The following is a 20,398-nucleotide window of genomic DNA, read 5'->3' on the forward strand; positions in this document are numbered from 1 at the left end:
AGCATGTGGGTGGTAGCCAGCTCCGTTTAACTTCCTCGTCCCTTCCTCTCCAGACACGAGCATGCTGCGCTGCTTGGCACTATACCAGGCTTTTGCTTGATTAAAATACATGTGTATCTCGCTATATTTGCGGAAGCCGGCTCGCCCCCAGGAGGGGAGCTGGCAGCAAGGGCAGGCGCGTGCAGCCCTGCTGCTGGTTTCTGACGGGCCGGCTGGTGTTGGTGCCGCTGCAGATCACCATCTGCAGAAATGACGAGTGCGTGCTGGAGGACAATTCCCAGAGGACCAAGTGGAAGGTGATCAGCCCCACCGGGAACGAGGCCATGGTACCCTCTGTCTGCTTCCTCATCCCCCCGCCCAACAAAGAGGCCATCGAGATGGCCAACAGGTAACCTGCTGGTCTCTGCTGCGGGGGAGTGCCAGAGGTGCAATGGCAGGGAGATGGGGAGGGGGTTGGTGGCATGGGAGGGGACAGATCTGGGGTGGGAATGGGAGAGGAGCTGGGGTGGAGCAACAGGAGTGGGTGGCACAGCTGATTTGGAGTGAGGGAAGGAGTCCCCTCATGGTTATACACCTGCAAACTCCATCGCAGCAACTGCTATAGTAGCTTGCAAAAGAGAAAACGATGGTTTGAGAAGAGGGATCCCTCCAGGGACCTCTGGCACTGAACAGCAGGAGCATCGCTCGCTGTGCGCTGCCAGGCTGGGATCGCTGGCGTGATGGGCTGCTGGCCGGCAGCGATGGCTGGTGGATTAACAGGGTCAGGGCTGAGCCTGCTGGGGAGATCCAGGGCTGACAGATCTGCTCCTTCCCCTTGCAGGGTAGAACAGTTGTACCAGAAAGTGATGGCTCTCTGGCACCAGCTCCACATGAACACAAAGAGCCTCATCTCCTGGAACTACCTGCGGAAAGACATAGCCCTGGTGCAAAGCTTCAGCATGGAAAAGGTACGGTAGGAACTTCTCTGCCTGGCTCCGGGACTGTGTCGCTCACTGTCCAGGCTTCTTCATGTGGCTGAGGAGGAAGGGAAGTGTTAAAGGGAAGACCAGAGACTGCAAGGTTGGGGAAAGTCAAGGCTCTGTGCACCTTGAACAGTGGGAAAACCTGAGCTTGGGGGTTCTGTGCAAAACGATTGCCGTTTTTCCCAATAAAAAGAGCATCAGCATATGCTGCTGAATTGCAATAAGCGTAAGAGATTGCGGACTTAGCGTTTCATGAGGGAGCGAGCAAGGCTGGAGGGAGGCGTGAGACTGATACGGAGGAGCTTGCCTCTTCTCTAAAGAGAAAATACTCACTTGGCGGGCGAAGGTGATTAAGCTGGGGATGGTGGCTTCAGGTGACATGTAGGGTGTTGTTCCCGGTGGTTTGATGTGCTGCTCTTCCACTTGCAGCTGAGATCCTTAGCTCAAGGGGAGTGCCAGCAAGCCATGAAGAGCCTCCAGGCGCACTACGAGGACTTCCTGCAGGACAGCCGGGACTCGGAGCTCTTCTCGGTGTCGGACCGGCTGCGCCTGGAGGAGGAAGTGGAGTCTTCCAAGGAACACATCCGGCAGCTGCTGGAGTCCATGGAGAACGGTGAGCTTCAAAGGGCTGATGGATTAACCAGGAGCTGTGGGGACTCATAAAGAAAGGATTTATGGGATGGCTTCGTTTTCCTTTTTTTTTCTGAGCTAGATAGTTGATGGTGTGAGCAGCTGCTCTCCTTATTTCTCCGTCCATTCAAGTGTTCAGCCTTTGTCCAGCAACGTTCCTGTGGATAGGGCTTGGCTTTGCAGCTTCAGCTTTAACTGCCGAGTCCTCTTACGCAAATATTGTTGGAGATGGGTTTAGTCACTAGTCAGGACACGTTCTGAGCAAGGAGTTCTTCCTGCATTTAATCTTTAAGAAAATGTACGTGGTGGTGACATGTGTGACACAGCAGGACTGAGTCCCACTAAGACCGAGGACTCCGGCTTCATCATGCGAGCTGCCCTGTGGCTGGACTCATTCTCAGCTGCGTTTGAATGAGATGATTTGATTAACTTGTTTTCCATCTGAGCAGATACCCCGGTGCCTCGGTGTCAGCGTGATGCCACACTGGGCTCCGGGGCTCCCGGCAGGTCCCATCTGGGGCAGGTACCAGCCGTTGTTGTTTGAACTGCTGTTTTGGTTTGTCTGTGACTCGCAGAAGACAAGGATGAGACCATTGCCAGGACGTATCTCTCCGAACTGAAGAATATCCGTCTGCGCCTGGAGGAGTGTGAGCAGAGGCTAGTGAGCCGGATCCAGTCCCCAGGCAGTGCCCGAGCAGATGGTGACACTATCCAGGAAAACACCATCCGCATTGCAGAGCAGGAGGTCAGTCCTGCTGCTGTGAGATGTGGAGGGGAGGGAGGTGGTGGCTGCTGGTCTTTAGCCTGCACCAAAAATAGCTTTTAACTTCTCCAGGGTGAATATGTGGGTGGTGGGTGCGTGACTGTGTGGGGTTCGAGGGGATCTTGCTGCACAGAAGGTAGCAGGAAACCTCTCCAGGTGGTCTCCCTGCTTCATTTCATACCCATCTCCTTTGCCAAGGGCAATCCTGCTTTTTCTCCACCTGCTTGGGCTCTCCTTTCACGTTCTTTCCCTTCCTCCCGTAGCGCATGCAGGAGGATCTGCAGCGGCTGCAATCAGACCTGCGGTTCGTTTCTGAGAGGTGCTACAGCTTCCTCGACAAGGCGCCCGCGGGCTCCAGCACGCCCCACTTGCGTTCTGAACTTGACTTGGTGGTGAACAAGATGGACCAGATGTATGGGCTGTCTTCCATCTACCTGGACAAGTGAGTCAGGACGTGCCTCTGTTCCTGAAACCCTTTTTGTATCTGCCTGATTCTGCTCAAGACCTTTCCTCTGGCCCTCTAACACACCTCGCCCTGAGCTCCATCCCTCTGCGGCACACGGTGCAAACAGCCTCGCGGTCAAGAGGATCTCTGCCAAATTTTGGATGTCATTGTGCTGCCTCTGTTTGATTTGCCAGGTTGAAGACCGTTGATATTATTATTCGTAACACCCAAGGAGCAGAGTCTCTGGTCAAAGGGTATGAGGTTAAGCTGAGCCAAGAGGAGGCAGTCCCCGCCGACCTGGCAGCTATTCAGTCTCACAGAGCGGCGTTACAGGTTGGTGCCGTTCGCTTCCCAAGGTGGGCAGGCAGAAACCCGCCAACGCTTTGGCGTTTGTCAAGCAGGGTCCTTCCCTTTCTCTGCTGAATTTGTGCTGTATGCCATTTTTGTTTGCCTCGGTATAGCTGCCGGGATGATTTTGCACTGCTTCCGTGATCCCGTATTGCTTTGTAAAGGTAAAGGAGCTGCTATGGCTTGTGCTCTCTCTTGTAGGGCACATGCTGACACATTTGAGCATCTTGGCAGCTATGTGTCCTATTGCTGTAGGACAGGGGCTGAACCAATCTGATTTGCTCCAACCTGGGAACGTGGTCCCCTCCATTTTGCACCTCCTGTAATCAGCCAGTTCTTTGCAGGTTAAGGAGAGTGGGGAGATAAACCCCTCTCAGGCTTCTCAGCTCCGGGCAGGAGGGCATCTCTGACTTAACGTGCCTTCTGCTTTCCGTGACGTTGAACCGGAGCCGTCTCTTGCTGGTTTTGCAGCAATGGCTCGGGGAAGTGAAGGACAAGAGCTCCATCTTCTCCACGTTGGAGGAGGAGATGGCAAAGGCGAAGGCGGTGGGAGAGCAGCTGTACCGGCTGAGACAAGAGCGCAGCATCGACCTCGAGCGCTATCAGGAGAAGGGAGGCCAGCTGTGGGATCGCTGGCAGCGAGTCTGCGCCCAGATTGAGACCCGGTGAGAAACCTCCTGCCTCCTTTTGCAGATTTACTGTCCTGCTTCAGCTGAGAGCTTGGGTCAGGCTTGTGAGCAGTGATATTTTTCCAGATGGGATTCCCGCTGATGGCTGGGATATCCCTATAGCCTACGGTGGCATTTCGCCCTCCTCTCATTTGTCTTGGTTCTTCTCTCAGCCACGCGGAGCTGGAGAGCATCCAGGAGGTGCTGAGTGATTACCGGCAGTGCCACAGTGCCCTAATCCAGTGGATCGAGGAGATCACGGTCCAGCAAGAGCTGATGAAGCCTGGGCAGGCGGAGGACAGCCGGGTGCTGTCGGAGCAGCTGAGCCAGCAAACGGTGAGACAGGACCTCGTGATGTCTCGATGGCACAGTCGCTGCAGTGACCGTGTCGCTTCTTTTATTAGAATTTTTTCATCTGTAAGCTGGAAAACATGAAACAGAGTGGGGAAGAGGCTGCAGGCCTGAGCTGGGAGTCTGGGAAGTGGAGAAACTCTGCATAGCTTGAGGTGGAGATGAGGCCGTGCATAAAAAATTGAAGGGTGTAAAGACTTTACCCAAAAGGGGAGGGATGGGGGCTGAGATTCAGCCCACCACCAGCGGTAGCTGTCCTGACAACCGTTTTTGCTTTGAATTTTGTTGAAGGCTTTGGCCGCAGAAATCGAGAAAAATCAAGCCAAACTGGACCAGTGTCAGAAATTCTCTCAGCAATACTCAGCTGCCGTCAAGGTACGGGTCCCCTCCTGCACCTAGATGAGGCTGGCTGGGCAGAAACGGCCCCAGCACAGTTTGCATCTCGCGTGCTCCATGTCTCTCCACCCCTGGTTGCGTTTGCAGGACTACGAGTTGCAGCTCATGACGTACAGGGCGTTTGTCGAGTCGCAGCAGAAGTCTCCCATGAAACGCCGGCGCATGCTCTCGTCCTCGGACGCCATCACGCAGGAGGTAGGAGCGCAGCCGCCCGCCCTTGTGAAGGAGAAATTGTGCGGGGGGGTTCTTCGACGCCGAGCAAACCGCCGAACAGCCTCTGTGAAATGAGCTCCTTTCTGCTGAACTCTCTTGTATAAATAAAGTTTCCACCCTCGCTGTTTTTTCCAATAGCCAGAGAGGATGGCTTAGTGCTCTAAGCACCAGGTATGAAATACCTAGACTCCTGGGAACCCCTGGGTCAAATCCAGCGGGGTCGGCTCAGCCCATCAGCCTTGCGAGGTAAATAACCAGAGCACCATGCAGCGTTACCGTGTGTGGATCTTTGGGATGAGACCTTTAGGGACCCGAGGTCCTGTCTGCTCCGTGTGGATATTAAAGATCCCGGTAGCCCTCTTGTAAGAGTTGAGCGTCCGCCCCAGTGTCCGTGACCAGAGTCTCCCCTTCGCTCCAGTGTTGTGCAGCATGCCGTGTGTGGCCACAACCCTCCCCGTCAGACTTGCTGCATTTCGTTGATGCCGTACCGGGTCTGCGAGGTGCCTGGGGGGGCTTCCCAAGCGAGAGATGGTGCATCCGTGTCATGTACTGTAAAGTACGTCGCTCCAGATCCGCCGGTCGTGACTGATGCGCCCCGTTTCCCCCTCTTTCCCTTTGCAGTTCATGGATTTGCGGACTCGCTATACAGCTCTGGTGACGTTAACCACGCAGCATGTGAAGTACATCAGCGATGCACTCCGGCGGCTGGAGGAGGAGGAGGTAAGGGTGTTGTACAGAACTGAACCCTATTCAAAATGTGCAGGCTCGTTTCCTAGCACCCCCGAGGACGCTGCTCCACGTTCAGGTTACATCTCGGGCGCTGCTTCCGAGAGCCTCTCCGCCTTTGGAAATTTGGGACCCCTTTAAGGTGGTTATTTTCCTCCCTCCTCTGTTTGCAGAAAGTAGTGGAGGAGGAGAAGCAGGAGCATGTGGACAAGGTGAAGGAACTCCTGGGCTGGGCTCTGGGCTTGAAGCAGAGCGTGCAGGGCAGGACGGCTGCTGCTGGGAGCAGAGAGCTGGGCGACATCGAGAAATCCATCTCGGAGCAGCAGGTAAACCGGGGGCAACCGTCAGACAGTTTCTTTAACTTCTGCTCTTTTTCAACAGCTGAATTAAGCTTTTTTCTTTTCTTTTTTTCTTTTTTTTTTTGACAGGCCGTGAATGAGGAGCTGGCTGCGAAGAAGGAGCAGGTCTCTGAGGCCATCAAAACTTCACAAATCTTCCTGGCAAAACACAGCCACAAGTGAGTGTGGCCCAAGGAGGGGACAGGCAGGGAGAGTGGTGGGGGGAGACGAGGTACCTTAGGGCTGGCGCTGGTGTCCCTGGGGTCCAGTGCCCGACTCCCATTAAAAGCAGTGATGAGCTGCACGTGACAGTTGTCGTCTTTCTTATCTGCAGCAAGAGCTATGAAATACGCAACCCATCCATGCTGTTGGGACAATGTTAATCCCCTTTAGTAGTCACCCAGCCTGTGTATTTGGGGGTTTGAGCGTTACAATGCAGGTCAGCCTTTGCCGAGCACAGTTACCCTTGCTGGTTTTACCTGGGCTGGACAAGGAGTAGGGCAGTGGAAAAAGGGGGCTCGTGGTGGGTTTGGCCTTTTCCTTCACCAGAAGAACATGTTCATTCTGCAGAGCTGGTTTGTGCAGTTTTCCTGAGAGATTTCCCCTTCTCCTTGCAGACTTTCCCATCCGGAGAAGGAACAGATTACCGCTCAGATCGGTGCCCTCAAGGAGACCTACCAGGCACTCTGCAGCGACTCCACGGAGCAGCTCCAGCAGCTCCAGAGCCAGCTGGCTCAGGAGACGGAGCACAAGGTACTGGTCCCTGCTTGGTCCCGTGGCTGCACGGACGCAGGGCGCTCCTCAGGGTGTGAAAAAGGTTTTGCTTGGTTGCGTGTCTCATGGCCACCAGCCACTCACGGCCCATCGCCTTTCTTACTTGCATGTGGTTGCCCTCCCTTCTCTTCTGTCCATGCGTCACCCGACGCATCCAGGCTGGGGTGGTCCTGGGCGGCCAAGCAGGAGCCGTTTGCCTGCTGCCTTCCAGGTCAATGGGAGAGTTGTCCTTTGCAATGGTTTTCATCGGAGCTCTGCTCTGTGCACAAGAGTCGGCTTGTTCACGTGGTGGGCAGGGAAGTAGATGGACCTCTGTCCTGGAAACGGTCCCCTTAGTGAATCTGTGTCCTCTGAGGAACGCCCTCTCGGTGCTTTAACCGCAGAGAGCTCCGTCTCACAGGCAGCCTGTGCCCAGGAGACGCAAGAAGGTGGGTTTCTGCAGAAGGGCATTTGCCCGAGCGGTCCCGTCTATCTCCGGGTCTGGCGAGAGGTTTGTCTCAGCTGTGGCTGAATGAAGCTGCTTTCCCCCGTGGAAGGCGACTGCATCATCCAGGCCCGCAGCTGACCTGGGAGACCTTCGCGACCCATAGCTGGACCCATTCCCCGTTCGCATCCACCAGCGCTCCCCATCCTTGTTTCATTGGGTAGGGAGGGCTGAAAGCGCATCCTTATTGCCTCTGTTATGAGCTGTCTTCGGTCATTCACAGATATACGTGTACGTGTTATATAAGTGTATATACATGTGTCGATGGATATATTTGTGTGTTTGCTTGCTGGCTCCCTGTACTCTGAAGCAACGGCCCGCTCAGATCTGGATGTGTGACACAGGTTTTGGCTGTTGGGTCCGTGAGTGAAGCCCTGTTCGAGCCGCTCACGGGAAGAGGGCAACGGGGCTGCTTGTTTGAAATCTGCCTGTCCAGTTTTCACCTCACATATAGTGTTTCTCACCAAATTGGACTTCACAGCACATTTCAGGTGTCTCAGGGCAGTAAATGCTTTCTATTGCAAGCCCTTTAGCCCTCGTGCTGGCAGCAGAAAGCTTACAGTGAGCAAATCGACTGATTAGGCGCCGCTAAGACATCACGGCTTTGATGCTTCTGCTGCTGCTGCCAGGAGGGCAACTGAGAGCAACCTGCCTGTGGAAAGGATGCTTTTTCCTTTCCCTTTTCCTCCCTCCCGGGCAGGAAGATGACTTCAGAGCAAAACGCCTTCTCCAGGGCTTTCCGGGCTGTTTACGTACAGTATGAGCGCGCTTTGGGGCTCAGGCTAGAACAGTTTCCACTCACGCTCTCGACGAAGCCCAGGAAACAAAACGAGAGATGGCAGTGGGGCTTCACCGTAGATCCCTGGCTGGTCTACGAGATGATCCCTGTGGCTGTTGTGCGGTGCAGTTGCTTCACTGTAGAGGGAGCATGAGGAACTCTTAACATTTGCTTGCTGGAAACATCCAACTGTCAGAGAGAAGTTATAAAAGACAAAAATGCGAAGCAGAACGCGCTAAATTGAGCATGATGTGTCCCTGTACAGTTTGTGTTTCATGTCAACTGTTTTTAAGATTAACTGACATCCTTGCTTACAAGTTTAACTAACCCTCCGGGATTTAAACAAACAAAACACACAAAGTGAAAGAGGACGACCTGTGTGTGGGGTTCTTTTTGCAAACAAAACAGTCGCATGCTGGACGCTAACACCAAGCTTTACACTGTGTGTGATACGGCTGAACTGCTCCATAAGGCTCTGTCTTTAACTGCTCAAGGCACGCCCTGCAACTCGGGTAAGTAAAAGCCTTTTACCCCCCTCCCTCCCATCTCCTTTTTTCTTTCTCTTTTCCCCCCCCCCTACTCTTCTCTGTCTTTCCACGGCTTGTTCATCTCCCAACGTGCATGCCTGAGTCTGGCGATGATGGTGGAGAGCTTAGGTTTTTCCAGCGGGTTCACCCTGCCTCCGCAGCAGAAGGCGGTGGGGGGATCTGCAGAGCAGCCTGGTGGAGGCTGCATCCTCTGCTGTGCCGTAACGGAGCTGTGCCGCAGCTACAAACACCCCCAGCCGCCTCTGCTGTTCGGCTCACCGATAAAAAACATCAGGGGGTCTTGGGAATGCAAAAGGAATTCATTCCACAATCCAGATTCCCTCCTCCCTATCCCCACCAAAATCTTTTAGTGCTTGGGCAAACCTTATACCCAACCAGCGGGACTGGGAGAAACCCAAACGTCCAAAGAGCCGTTACTCTTTATCATCTTAATTATTACCGTCCCTGTGGGGATACCAGCAAGAAGTGAAAAGCCCCTCCAGAAACACCGAAGTGGATGGTCTGTTCCCAGTCTGCCTCTGTTTCCATGCTGGGGCCTCCAACTTCTTGTATTTCTCCCTGTCTGAAGAGCGCAGCTACTCCGAGGTGCTGGAGCGGGGCAGAGCGGGTGCCGGTGGTCGTGCTCGGGGAGCTGCCCCGCATGCAGCACCCCTGCCCTAATGCATGGCTGGTCCATGTGGCTGGGGAGCTGCTCCGTGGCACAGGGCTCCGTGGTGTTCCCCGGCTGTCCTGGCACTTGAGGTCTGCTTGGGGAAGTGCAGGATTTACGCATGGCAGGAGTCAGGGTGGAAACTGCGCTGGGAGAGGTTCCTAGGTACCCTGAAGTGGACGTCTTTGGGGGTTTTTCTCCTCTGAGTACACAGTGGGATTTGTGCTGTCTTTACTTCTTAAAACTGGAGTTGCTGAACGGCTTTGGTGTGCTTGTTGGTCTCCTTCCCTCTGTTTCTCCAAGGAGCATTAGGAGCACTTCTGGGTTTTGCTGCTTGCCGCTTTGCTGCGTTACTGTTGGTGGATGTTGGAAGCACCTCAGTGCTGCCCTGGGTGATGGACTAGATGAGCATTAAAACTTGCTGGCAACGTGCAAGCTAGCAAATGCACCAATTTGCGTGCTGTGATGCCTTTGGAGTTGCATTTCAAACACTTTGGGACTCCTTTCTAGCCTGTTCAGGGTTTTTAAACTTTTTTATTTTTTTGGAAACTGAGACCTCCCTGGACCTCATATGATCTGAGTGCTGGCAATGCTCGATTTGGATCTAATTCTTTTCCTTCTCTTTCTGTTCTAGGGCAACGAAGCAGTGGCAGGAGTGATCGATCTTGGCACGGTAGAAATATTCCCTGTCTTTGGTGCCATGCAGAGAGGTCTTATAGATCAGGACACTGGCCTCGTCCTCTTGGAGGCCCAGGTTATCACATCTGACTTAGTTGTTCCAGAGACCAATGAGAAACTCTCCCTGGAGAAAGGTCTGGCAAGAAACATCATCGATCTCAGGACGTTCCAGGTGCTGCAGGAATTGAAGGATGCTCTCCGCCGGGTGGAAGAAGTCAGATGTGAAGGGAGGCAGCTCCTACCTGTCGTTGCTGCGATAGAAGAGGGGAGGATCAGTGAGAGCATTGGGCTAAAGATTCTTGAAGCTGAGCTCGTCACTGGGGGCTTTAAAGTCCCTCAGGGCAGAATCAGCATGGAGACAGCGATGCAAGAAAGGCTCCTTACCCCCCAGCTTTATTCCAGACTTCTGTCACACCTGGAGGGTGGCAAGGATTTGATTGACCCCAACACTGCTGAGAAAATCAGCCTGCCCGAGCTCATGCACCGATGCATCGTCCACCAAGAGACCGGACTGAGGCTGTTCCCGGTCAAGCAGCTGGCGGGTGGGATGGTGAGCTTGAAATCGGGCAAAAAAGTCAGCATCTTCCGTGCCGTCCAGGAAGGGCTGATAGACAGGCAGGTAACGGTCAGGTTGCTGGAAGCCCACCTCTTTGCTGGTGGCATTGTTGACCCCAGGACAGGGCACAGGCTGACCGTGGATGAGGCCGTGAGACATAATTTAATTGACCAGGATTTGGCATGCACACTTCTTATCCGGCAGCTTCAGACAGGCGGCATCATCGATACCGTCACGGGAGAGAGACTGACAATTGATGAAGCTGTGAGGAAAGAGTTGGTAGAACCAAGGATTGCATTGGTGGTCCTGGAATCCCTGTGGTCCTTCATGGGGCTTCTGTGGCCAGAGACGGGGGAGATCGTCCCAGTTGCAGATGCTTTAGAGCAAGGAATCCTGTCTACGGAGTTGGTTTACAAGATTCTCGGCAAGAGGCAACTCATTAAGGCTGTTTTTATACCAGAAACCACTGAGGTGTTGTCCTGGAAGAAAGCAGTTGAACACGGCATGTTGGAGAGAGGTGTGGCGAAGAAACTGAAATCAACAGTCATACCTGATGTGATGGCCGGTGTGCAGCTTGCTGGCTCTCCAGGCAGGAGCAGGCATGGCCAGAGCTCTTCTGGAAGGAGTCCCACAGGTCACAAAGAGCAAAGTGACCCTCTGCTAAGGAGTGACGACGAAAGGCTGATGTTCCACTTGATGACCCACAGCTACGTCAACATCCACGATGGACAGAAGCTGCTCTTAGTAGATGGAGAGTTGAACAATCTCACTAAAGCCCTCATCCAAACCCAGGAAAATGGATCCTGTGCGCACATGTTGGAAGGGAGTGAAGACTTTGAGGAGACAAAGGCAAATGCAGCTCTTGAAAGAGAGCCTTGCAATGGCGTGGCTTTGCAGCAGCTTGAGTTTCAATTTGCTCCTTCAAAAGAACAAAGCAAAAAGGTGCTGCCACCCAGAACTGCTTTGGAGAATGGGGAGGTGGTGATGGGACCTGAAAGCCTCCTGTTGGAGGATGCAGAAGATATCCTGCTTGTGGAAGAGCAAAAGCGGATTCATCCCGAACAGGCTACCATCAAGAGTGAAACTGATGCTGAATTTGGAAGAGAGCAAGTAGCTTCTACAAGCAAGGACAAACATCAGGTAAAATTATCAATGCCAGGACATCCTGGTGACCTTGATAGTAGATTCAGAGAAACAGAAGAAATTATGATTGAGGCAGAAGAGTCATCCAAGGCTACTACAGTAGATGGAGTGGAAAGTATCAAAGATCAGAAGAGGGCATTGGAAAGTGGGACGGTTGTTGTGAAAAGTGAAATCTGCGTATCGATGGATGTTTCAGAAAGTAGAGAGAGACTGGAAGTCATGGCAGAGAGGTCTCAGGGTGTGGAGGAACCTGAACTAGAGGCAGATGATGTTAAAGAGATTTATTTGTTAAACAAGGAAACAATTGAGAATGGTATGCTGGGAGGAGAGGAGGTTGTGCTCCCTAAAACTGGAGAGGCAGAGCAAACAGAGAGGCAAAGTGAAAACGTGGAAAGTGTATTGGAAGTACGAGAAGGAGAAGAAGCATTAGATGATGAGAGTGTTGATGAAACATCCCTGCCAGCCCCGGCAGAGCAGGAAGTGGAGGACACTTTGGAAATGCTGTTGACGCAGGTCCAAAGTGGTGGCATAATCCATGAGCAGACAGGGAAGGCTCTTCTTCTAAACGAAGCAGTAGCCCGTGGAGTGGTGCCCAGTCACACAGCTGTGAAACTAATGGAGAAGATGAAGATGTTCAGTGGCTTCTTTGACTCACAAACACGCGAATCATTAACCACCGAGGATGTCATTCAAGAAGGTCTGATGGATGAGAGCCTTCTCCAGAAGGTACTTGCATCTGACAAAGCGATAAGTGGCGTTCTTGACCCAGGCAATAACTTTGTCTACTCTATCAAGGATGCCGCTGCAGTTGGTCTTCTGGACAAGGAAACGGCAATGAGGATCTTGGAAGGGCAAGTGGTTACTGGAGGGATCGTTGACTTGAAACGTGGCAAAAAAATATCAGTCACTTTGGCTTCAAATCTGGGGCTCATAGACCCAACAAGTCAGAAAGAGCTGGTCAAGCTGGAGAAGGCTTCCAAAGGGAAAGGCACTGATGAGGTGACCAGACAGAAGCTCATTAGCTTGCAGACTGAGACCAGTGGAATTGTGGATCCTAAAACCAAGCAGCCTTTGACTGTTGCACAGTCTGTTGAAAAAGGGCTCCTGGAAAAGGAAAAAGCTTTTCAGCTCTTGACCAAGCAGATTGCTGATGGAGGAATCATCCATCACGTGTCTGGAATGAGGCTTTCAGTAAACGACGCAATGAAACATGGTTTGATCAATCAAGATTTATGTAACGAACTCACAAAAGCTGAAAGTGTGTGCCTGCAGGACTATGTTCATCCAGTCACAAAGGAGAAGCTGCCCTTGCCCCAGGCAGTATCGTTAGGGCTCGTTAGTCCGGACTTCCAGAGGAAAGTGCAAGAAATCCAGGCTGGAAGTGGAAGCATTTTTGATCCTGTTTCTGGCCAGAGACTGGCACTCTGTCAAGCGGTAAAGGAGGGTTTGCTGCCCGAGCAGGTTATGGAAAAAGTCCTGTCATCTTCAGAAATGAAAGAAGGAATTGTAGATCCTGAGACCTGCATGATCGTTCCCTACTCAGAGTTCATAAAGAAGTGTAAAATCGACATTGAATCTGGCCAGAGGTATCTGGAGGTCCATCCCTTCAGAGCCGTCGAGGATGAGGTGACAGGGAACAAGCTGACGTGCGCCGAGGCGGTGAGGCTGGGGAAGGTGGACCCTCTGCCCACTCTGCGGCTGCTGCAGGCTCAGGCAGACAGCGGAGGGGTCGTGGAGGGTACCGTCAGCAAGAGGCTCTCCCTGAGGGCTGCTGTGGAGCGAGGGCTGCTGGATGAGGAGATGGCCAAACTCATCGCCACCAACCAGATGAGGACTGGGGGAATTGTTGATGCTAGCAGTGGGAAAAGATTGACTTTAAAGGAAGCTGTTGAAAAAGAACTGATTAGCCAAAAAGTAGCTGCCAGTCTTCAGGAGGCAGAAATATCTGAAGACAAATATGGTTCTGAGGCCTGCAAAGTAGATAAACCCCACCTTTCCCAGGAAAAAATATCTCCAAAAGAGGAAGATGTCATCCTCTCTACCAGTGCTGCCAAGAAGTCTGATGGTGCTGAGCATAAAGCCAAATCTGAAGCTATGAGCTACGACGCGGCTGGAGGTGCAGCCAAGAGATCCCCAGTGACACCGACAGAAGGGAAATCAAAACCTCAAGAAACTTTGGAGGATGGTGTAACGCGCCAGCCTCAAGCAAAGGTTGAACCGCCTCCAGAATACCCCTCAGTATTAGGCACAGCGTCTCTCCCTGAAGAGACGGGGGTGGTAAGGGCTATGGCAAAAGGGATTGCAAAAAGCAGCTCCCAGGTGAGAGCGGCTTGGGGGAAGGAATCGGGGAGACAAGGAGTAGATCGAGGGACGGAGAAAGTAGAGGGATTGGGATTGGAGAAAGAGCGGTCGTTCTTGGACACGGAGGCGCTTCGGAGTGCGGAGGATGGTGAGGAGAGGAGGAGGAGGAGAGGGTTTGTAGGTGCAGAGGGAGCTGTGGCAGGTGAAGAAGGTGCGGTGGTGGCTTCTGAGCAAGGAGAGCGAGTGGGCAGCCTGGGTGGGGTAACACCGGCAGCCCCGAGGGAATCTGTCACCGTGAGTCGAGGGAAGGGAGAGATGGGTCCTACAGAGTCTGGAGAACCACCCGAGATTGGCATCCCTATGAAGCCTGCAGGAGATGAGCTTGCAGGTAAAAAAACTGTCAAGCACATCGAAGGAGAAACCCCAAGACTGGGTGCAGAAGGTCCAGTTGATCAAGAAAAAACAAGTGAAACCATGCTAAAACCTACCCAAAAACAGAAAAGCAAGAAAAAGAAAGCAAAACAGACTGGTATCTCAGGAGACAGCGCTCAGCCAGAGAAATCTTCTGCGGAAAAGCAGTCCCTTCCTTTTCTGATTTCCAAAGAAATTCCAGGGAAGAAGGAGGAGGAGGAGGACTTTGTCTCAAGCACACCAGAACCAAAACATGAAACCACCACCAAGATTACTGCTGGGTTGGCAAGAGACACAGCCAAGCACGGGGGGAGCAGCAAGGATGAAAAAGAAAAGAAAACAGTTGCTGAGAAAGATAAAGAAAACCTCAGAGGGGGTCAGGTGTTCCCTGTCCCCCCAGGACAAGGGGAAGCTCGAGAGGTGATGGAAAGCGGGATCAGAAATGGTCGCGATTCCTCGGTAGCGTTGAGCCTGGAGGAGAGGATGGCCCAGGAGGACACCAAGGTGGAAACCACCAGCGACGTGTCCAGCGCAGCCCCTGCAGCAGACGAACTGCCCGATGAATTAATTATCAGAGAGGAACCCAGAGAAGTTCAGGAAACCTCTGCAGTCCTTGAGCTTGGAGAAGAGACACAGCAAGAGCAAACAGCGGAGATCAGCACAGGCCAAGGAGGTGCCCCTGTTCCCCCAAAATCCCAAGGAGAAGCACCCCAGGAGAGGACCAGGCAGCCGGGTCCTGGCGATCGGGGCTTGCTCTTACCTGTGATAGTGGAGGGGGAGCTGCTGGAAACCTCGAGGGAATCCACGAGACCAGCCCAGGTAAATTGATGCTTTCTTGCTATTTCGACATTTTTTTATGAGCTATTTGTCTACGTTTGACGTTAAATCTGTCCAAGGCCCTCAGCAGAGAGGACAGCCAGAACATGAGGAGTGGATGTTTGAGCTTGATGTTGCAGTGTCAGCTGCAATGGATTTGGCAAAGGACCCAGTGATGTATGACTGAAAACACTCAAGGCTTAGTTGTGGTTTCTTTTTGCTAGAGCATTACTTATAAATGACTAATAAGTAGGACTCTTTTCTGGCACTTTTCTGTAACGCCAGAGATCTCTGGCCATTTATAAGCTTACGTTGGAAAAAGAGCCGTGTGTTTTATTTTTCCTGTAGTAAATCTTGTAGATAAGGCTAACGAGTGGAAGGTCTCTGAAATGGAATGTTATTAATGGATTTCTTCTTTGAAAAAAAAGAAGAATGTATAATCCTTTTTTTCCTTTTCTGTCTAAATTTGAGGTTTTGTTTTACTGCTTGATTCTGTAGATCATGTTCAGCAAGAAGATGTGTCTGGAGCATGACGAGAAGCTGATATCGTATCTCTCCATGCTCCGAGATATCGAGATGAGAATCAAACGGGTGCAGCCGGTGGAGCAGAATTTGGCAGCCCTGCACGACCTGCTGCAGCAGGCGGAGGTGAGCGAGGCTGGGCTGGGCTTGGCCGAAGTTAGGCAGGGCAGAGCTCGTCCCTCGTCTCCCCAGCTTCATGCACAGCCCTTGCACCCCCTCCCTGCTTCTGGGAGCCGGCCAGGGAGGTTAGTCTCAGGTTTAACGGGCATTTATACGCAAACCCCGTCCCTCCCAGCTCTGGCACCGCCTGTGGCTCACCTTCTCCTCCCTGCTTAGACAATAACCTAAGCTTGGCTGAAATGAATTTTACAGCCTGGAGAAAGACAGGCGAGTGCTGGCAGCCGAGCGGGGCTGGAGGATGGTAAGGAATCTTCCTAGGAGATAGACGCAGTGTTCGGAGCCGGGTCTCCAAAACCTTTCCTCAGTTTTGGCAGTGGGAAGGTGAAGTCACCGTATCTTAGACATAACGATGCTGTCTTGCCTCAGGCCCTGGGCGCTGAGCTGCAGGAGCTGAGCTTCCCAGTGAATCAAGAGTTGGATGCTGTGAAGTGGATTGTGGCCAACCCCCCTGAAGAAGTCCCTGAGCAATTACTGAAGGCTTTGGAGAAGGATGCCAAGAACCTCCAGAAGTCTCTGAGCTCTGCAAGTGATGTCCTGGAGTCCCGGCTGCAAAACCTTCACGGGGCAGCAGAAACCGAAAAGGTAGAGCTGGCAACTGTCCCCGCTGCCTGCTGCGCCCCAAGCATCCCGACGCTCCTTCCCCAGAGCGCTCCGCTCCTTCTTTAAATGACCTATTTCTGGTTTTAAGGCTAAAATCCTGGCACATCACGAGACTCTCCAGGGCAAACTCCAGGAGCTGCTGAGCTGGGTCTCTGGCACCGCAGAGTCGCTGGACGGCAGCGATTACCACCACGCGACTGATGCGAACAGCTTGGGTCGCTGCCTGCAACACTACAAGGTAACCATGGCAATGCCCCTAATCCTTCTGGCTGATGAAGTTGCTGTCCTCTGCGTGGAGGAGAGGCTTTTAATCCTGCTTCCCTCCTGGAGCCTACCAAGGTTCTGCCCTTATCCTTTGTTGCAGGAGGAGCAATAATATTGTGTTTGCTCCAAAGTCATTTGTTTCCACAATACATAAACCATCTGCTTGGGCCGTTTGGGGAACATGCTGAAATGCAGGTGTGTGGTGGGGGGCTGAGCGACCGGGAGGGATTCCCGTCAGGCTGTTGAGGAGAGAATTGCTTCCTCCGGGGGGGCTCTGAGAGCCCCCTCCACCACACCTGCCCTGGTCTCCGTCGACTGTACGAGGAGCCCAGGCTCCCCTCCGCATTTATTCATCTTCTAGCGATAGCTTTCAAGATTTGGTCAATCCAGCATCTTCTGTTTGCTGGTAGCACCTTGGCGTTGAAGTCAGGGGATCGAAGGCTTTGAGAGCTGGTGGTGGCACACGGAGTCGCCACGGACTGGATGGGGCTGCTGGCAGCTCCGGGTCTGGGTGGTCTTCAGACCCGAGGGCAGCCCTACACGCACAGTCCAAGCAACCTCTTGGCGAGGTGCTGGAGGCCTGGTGCAGAGGAACGTTGGAAAATCGCTGCGGTGAGATGCTGTCATCTCGATGCCGAGCATGCTTTTGGGACCATTTGGGGTTTCTGGAATATATTGTTCTGGTGACAAAGCACGTTTTTGGGCGCACACCACTGCCTGTCCGCGTGTCCCATCGGAAGCTGGCAGTGCGGAGTCGTTTTGCCTGATAGGTCTTTTCTCTTCCGTTCAGGAGCTGAAAGAGCCCCTCGCTGACACCAAGTCTCAGCTCGATGCCACTGCCTTCGACATCCAGTTCCTTATCTCAGAGCATGCCCAGGACTTAACCCCTCAGCAGAGCAGGCAGCTGCTGAGGCTGCTCAACGAGCTGCAGAAGGCTTTCCGGGATCTGTCGGCGCGCGTGACGGCTCAGGTGGAGGTCCTGCAGGTCTGTCTCCAGCAAGTGGAGCAGACGGATCAGGTGAAGGTTGTGAGACATCTGCTTCCTGGCTGCAGTTTGCTCGCTGAAGCGCTTCCCGGCCACAGGAACGTGCGCTGAGACACCTCGTATTTGGGATTTCATGTGCATGCCACTCACAGTTTGACTTCTCATTGCACATCATGAGCTTCCTCTAAAGTCTTTCTTCTTCCTACCATGCAACTCCCAGGCGGAAAGTCGCTTTCCTCCCAAAAGACGGAGCCCTGCCGAGGTCTGGGTAGCGCGGCCGGGCAGTCCTCTGCTAGACATCAAGTTGCTTTGGGCTGGGTGGAATAAGCCCCGGTCTCTGTAACCCCACCAGAAAACCCCTGTGCAGAGGGGCCACCGCAGACACCTGGCAGTTTTAATGTCTTATTGCCACTGCACAAGTCAGGTATTGCTGTCCCAGAGAAACAGCTGATGATGTATGAAGGCAGCGGGCAGCTGCAAAAGCAAGTCCTCTGGTCTCTGCTGCATTGCTGCAGCACCCGTCACTGCATGGATCCTCTTCTTCAAGACAGGATTAATGTGTTTTTTATTAACAGTTGCTCTCTGTAACTCTTGCCTGTCCTCTCTGGAGTGTGTGTGTATATTAACCAGTTTGCTTTGCTTTTTCAGATTGAGTGTGCGCCCATCCTAACCCAGGAAGAACTCGCTTTGCAGCTGAAGAGCTCTTAAGAAGGCTCTTTCAATTTGCTTCTGTTGTTTGTCTTATGACTGGGAGAAACAAGCACAGTGTTTTGCACAAGTTTGTACATCACCTTGCTGAAATGCCCAGTGAAACTCAAAAACCTTTATCTCCCCTGGGAAAGGGGAACAGAAACGTTGCAGGGACTCTCAGGTCACATCATGCTCAATTGCTCAAACAGGCGCTTCTGTATTGTGCTCTGGCAGCAGAACGGAGAAGCTGGATCAGCTACAGAAACGCTTTCTCTCTCCTGGGCTCCCTCTCCAACCCCAGGATCAAAAAAACAGCCTACTTAGGTTGTTCGGGGCTCCACAGTGGTGCTACTTGACCTCAGGTTGTTGTTACCTCTCATTACATGAGTTTCTGCTGCAGTTTTAAGGTTGAATGGAAAAGGCAGAGAAACTTGTGGTTGAGCTCTCCCGGGAGAGGAGTTGCATGACCTGGAGCGTAGCTCCATGTTGGAGCTCAACGGGCTTCTCAAAGAGCAGATTGAGAGAAAGAAACCTGCTCGAATGGTGGCAAACGTGCAGTGAGCAGCTCCTGCTCGGCGGGGACTCGGCACCTCAGCCCCGTTCCCGCAGCGTCTGAGCCTGAGAGGGAGAGGGAGCACGTGGAGAGCCGCAAAAGCCATTTTCTGTGCTGCATCCTCATCTTCGGGAGATGCTCCAGCTGTAACCTCTCGCCTTGCCTTTCAGCGACGTGCGTGACCGGAGGTGCAGCTCAGGTACTAACTGTCCCCTCTCCCCTTCCCTCTGCCCGCAGACGCTGCAGGAGCAGCAGGCAGCCCGGGCGCAGAGCCTGACCGAGCTGAGCCGCTGGCTGTGCCAGGCAGAGGACACGTTGGCAGAGCAGCAGAGAGCAGCCAGCGAAGGGGACCTGTCCTCCTTGCAGCAGAGGCAAAGCGATGTTAAGGTCAGTGCTTTAAAAAAACGGGGGTGGGAAGGTGGAGAGGCTCGGCGCTGCCTCGGGAGCGCACAGAGCCTTACGGCATCGTCTGCCTAGGAGCTGCAGAGGAACATGCACACCCGAGCCCCCTCCTTCGCCAGCGTCCTGAAAAGCACAGAGGAGTTTTTGGAGGAGAACAAGGCAAAGATGGAGCCCGGGGAGCTGGCAGCACTGCAAGAGAAGCTCCAGCGTGCCAAGGAGCAGTACCGGTCCCTGCAGGAGAGGACAGAGGTGGCCCAGAAGGAGCTGGAGAGCGCTGTGACTGCTGCAGTGCAGCAGGAGACTGAAAAGGTAACGTGCAAAGAGCTGTAGCCCCCAGGCTCTGCTTGAGTTGGACAGTGAGGTCCAGTCGGTGCAATCAGATTCATTCAGGGCCCTGATATTCGTCTGGGTGATGCAGTATAAAGCAATTTGCTGTTCCTCCCTGTCTTCCCCCCAGGCAAGGTGCCCCCCAGACATTTCTCTTGTGAAGTGCCAGAGAGTTACAGCCACAGATGAGCTGGTTGCGGAGAAAACGGGGGAGTAAAGGGCACCTTGCTCTGCCTTTGGGCCAAGCTTTAACGGGAGCAGGAGCATCGGGCACCTCCACACGCTGGCGGTGAAAGCGATGCCCACACCGGCATGTGAGGAGTCGCAGCCCTTCGGGGTGGGGACCCTGGGTTGTATCAGGGTTAGAAATGCAACGTAGCAGAGAGGCTGAGTTTATTCCCAGCTTCTTTGCACCTTCCCCCCTTTCAGAGAGCCACAAAGTGTTTTGGAGGTCTGTGAGTGTCTCAGGTGTTTACTGTGGCTGGAAAACTGTTTTGGGGTTTTTCCTTCTGTTGATTTTCATCGCCCTCCGCCATGCAGCCATTTGCTGAACGTGCATAAAATAGGTCATTCTTATCTGGAGCCTTTGTGCTTTCAGGTGAAAGCTGCCAAAGATCTGGAGGAGAACAGCAATAAGATCGATTCCCTTTTGAACTGGGTGGCATCGCTGGAGCAGAAGGGAGGATTCCTGGAGTACAGACCACACCCCATCGAACAAGCGCCAGGGGCGCGAGCGGGGACAGGCACTCGGGATGTCCCCGACGGCCACGTCATGGGAGCAGACAGCGCTGCCGAGAGCCTGGATGAACAGTACGGGAGGCTGAAGGTCAGGACCACCACCTCGTCCCTCTCAAAGCTTTCTGCCCAATGCGCTGACCCTGCCGCCGGCTGCTGACA

General features: G+C 53.2%; 1 protein-coding gene across 1 annotated transcript in view; it reads left to right on the forward strand.

Annotated features, from left to right (window-relative positions):
* The window catches only part of MACF1 (microtubule actin crosslinking factor 1), a 147,768-nt gene that overhangs the window by 59,827 nt on the left and 67,543 nt on the right, over positions 1 to 20,398 (forward strand). Inside the window, 17 exon segments of the mRNA XM_059830960.1 lie at positions 234 to 388; positions 821 to 947; positions 1,392 to 1,575; positions 2,168 to 2,337; positions 2,619 to 2,797; positions 2,995 to 3,133; positions 3,620 to 3,813; positions 3,990 to 4,152; positions 4,459 to 4,542; positions 4,651 to 4,758; positions 5,398 to 5,496; positions 5,676 to 5,828; positions 5,931 to 6,019; positions 6,458 to 6,593; positions 19,010 to 19,159; positions 19,250 to 19,483; positions 20,100 to 20,327. Of these exon segments, the coding sequence (XP_059686943.1) occupies positions 234 to 388; positions 821 to 947; positions 1,392 to 1,575; positions 2,168 to 2,337; positions 2,619 to 2,797; positions 2,995 to 3,133; positions 3,620 to 3,813; positions 3,990 to 4,152; positions 4,459 to 4,542; positions 4,651 to 4,758; positions 5,398 to 5,496; positions 5,676 to 5,828; positions 5,931 to 6,019; positions 6,458 to 6,593; positions 19,010 to 19,159; positions 19,250 to 19,483; positions 20,100 to 20,327 (2,592 nt within the window).

This window comes from Gavia stellata, chromosome 29 (genome assembly GCF_030936135.1).
Source record: "Gavia stellata isolate bGavSte3 chromosome 29, bGavSte3.hap2, whole genome shotgun sequence".
NCBI classification, from domain to species: domain Eukaryota; kingdom Metazoa; phylum Chordata; class Aves; order Gaviiformes; family Gaviidae; genus Gavia; species Gavia stellata.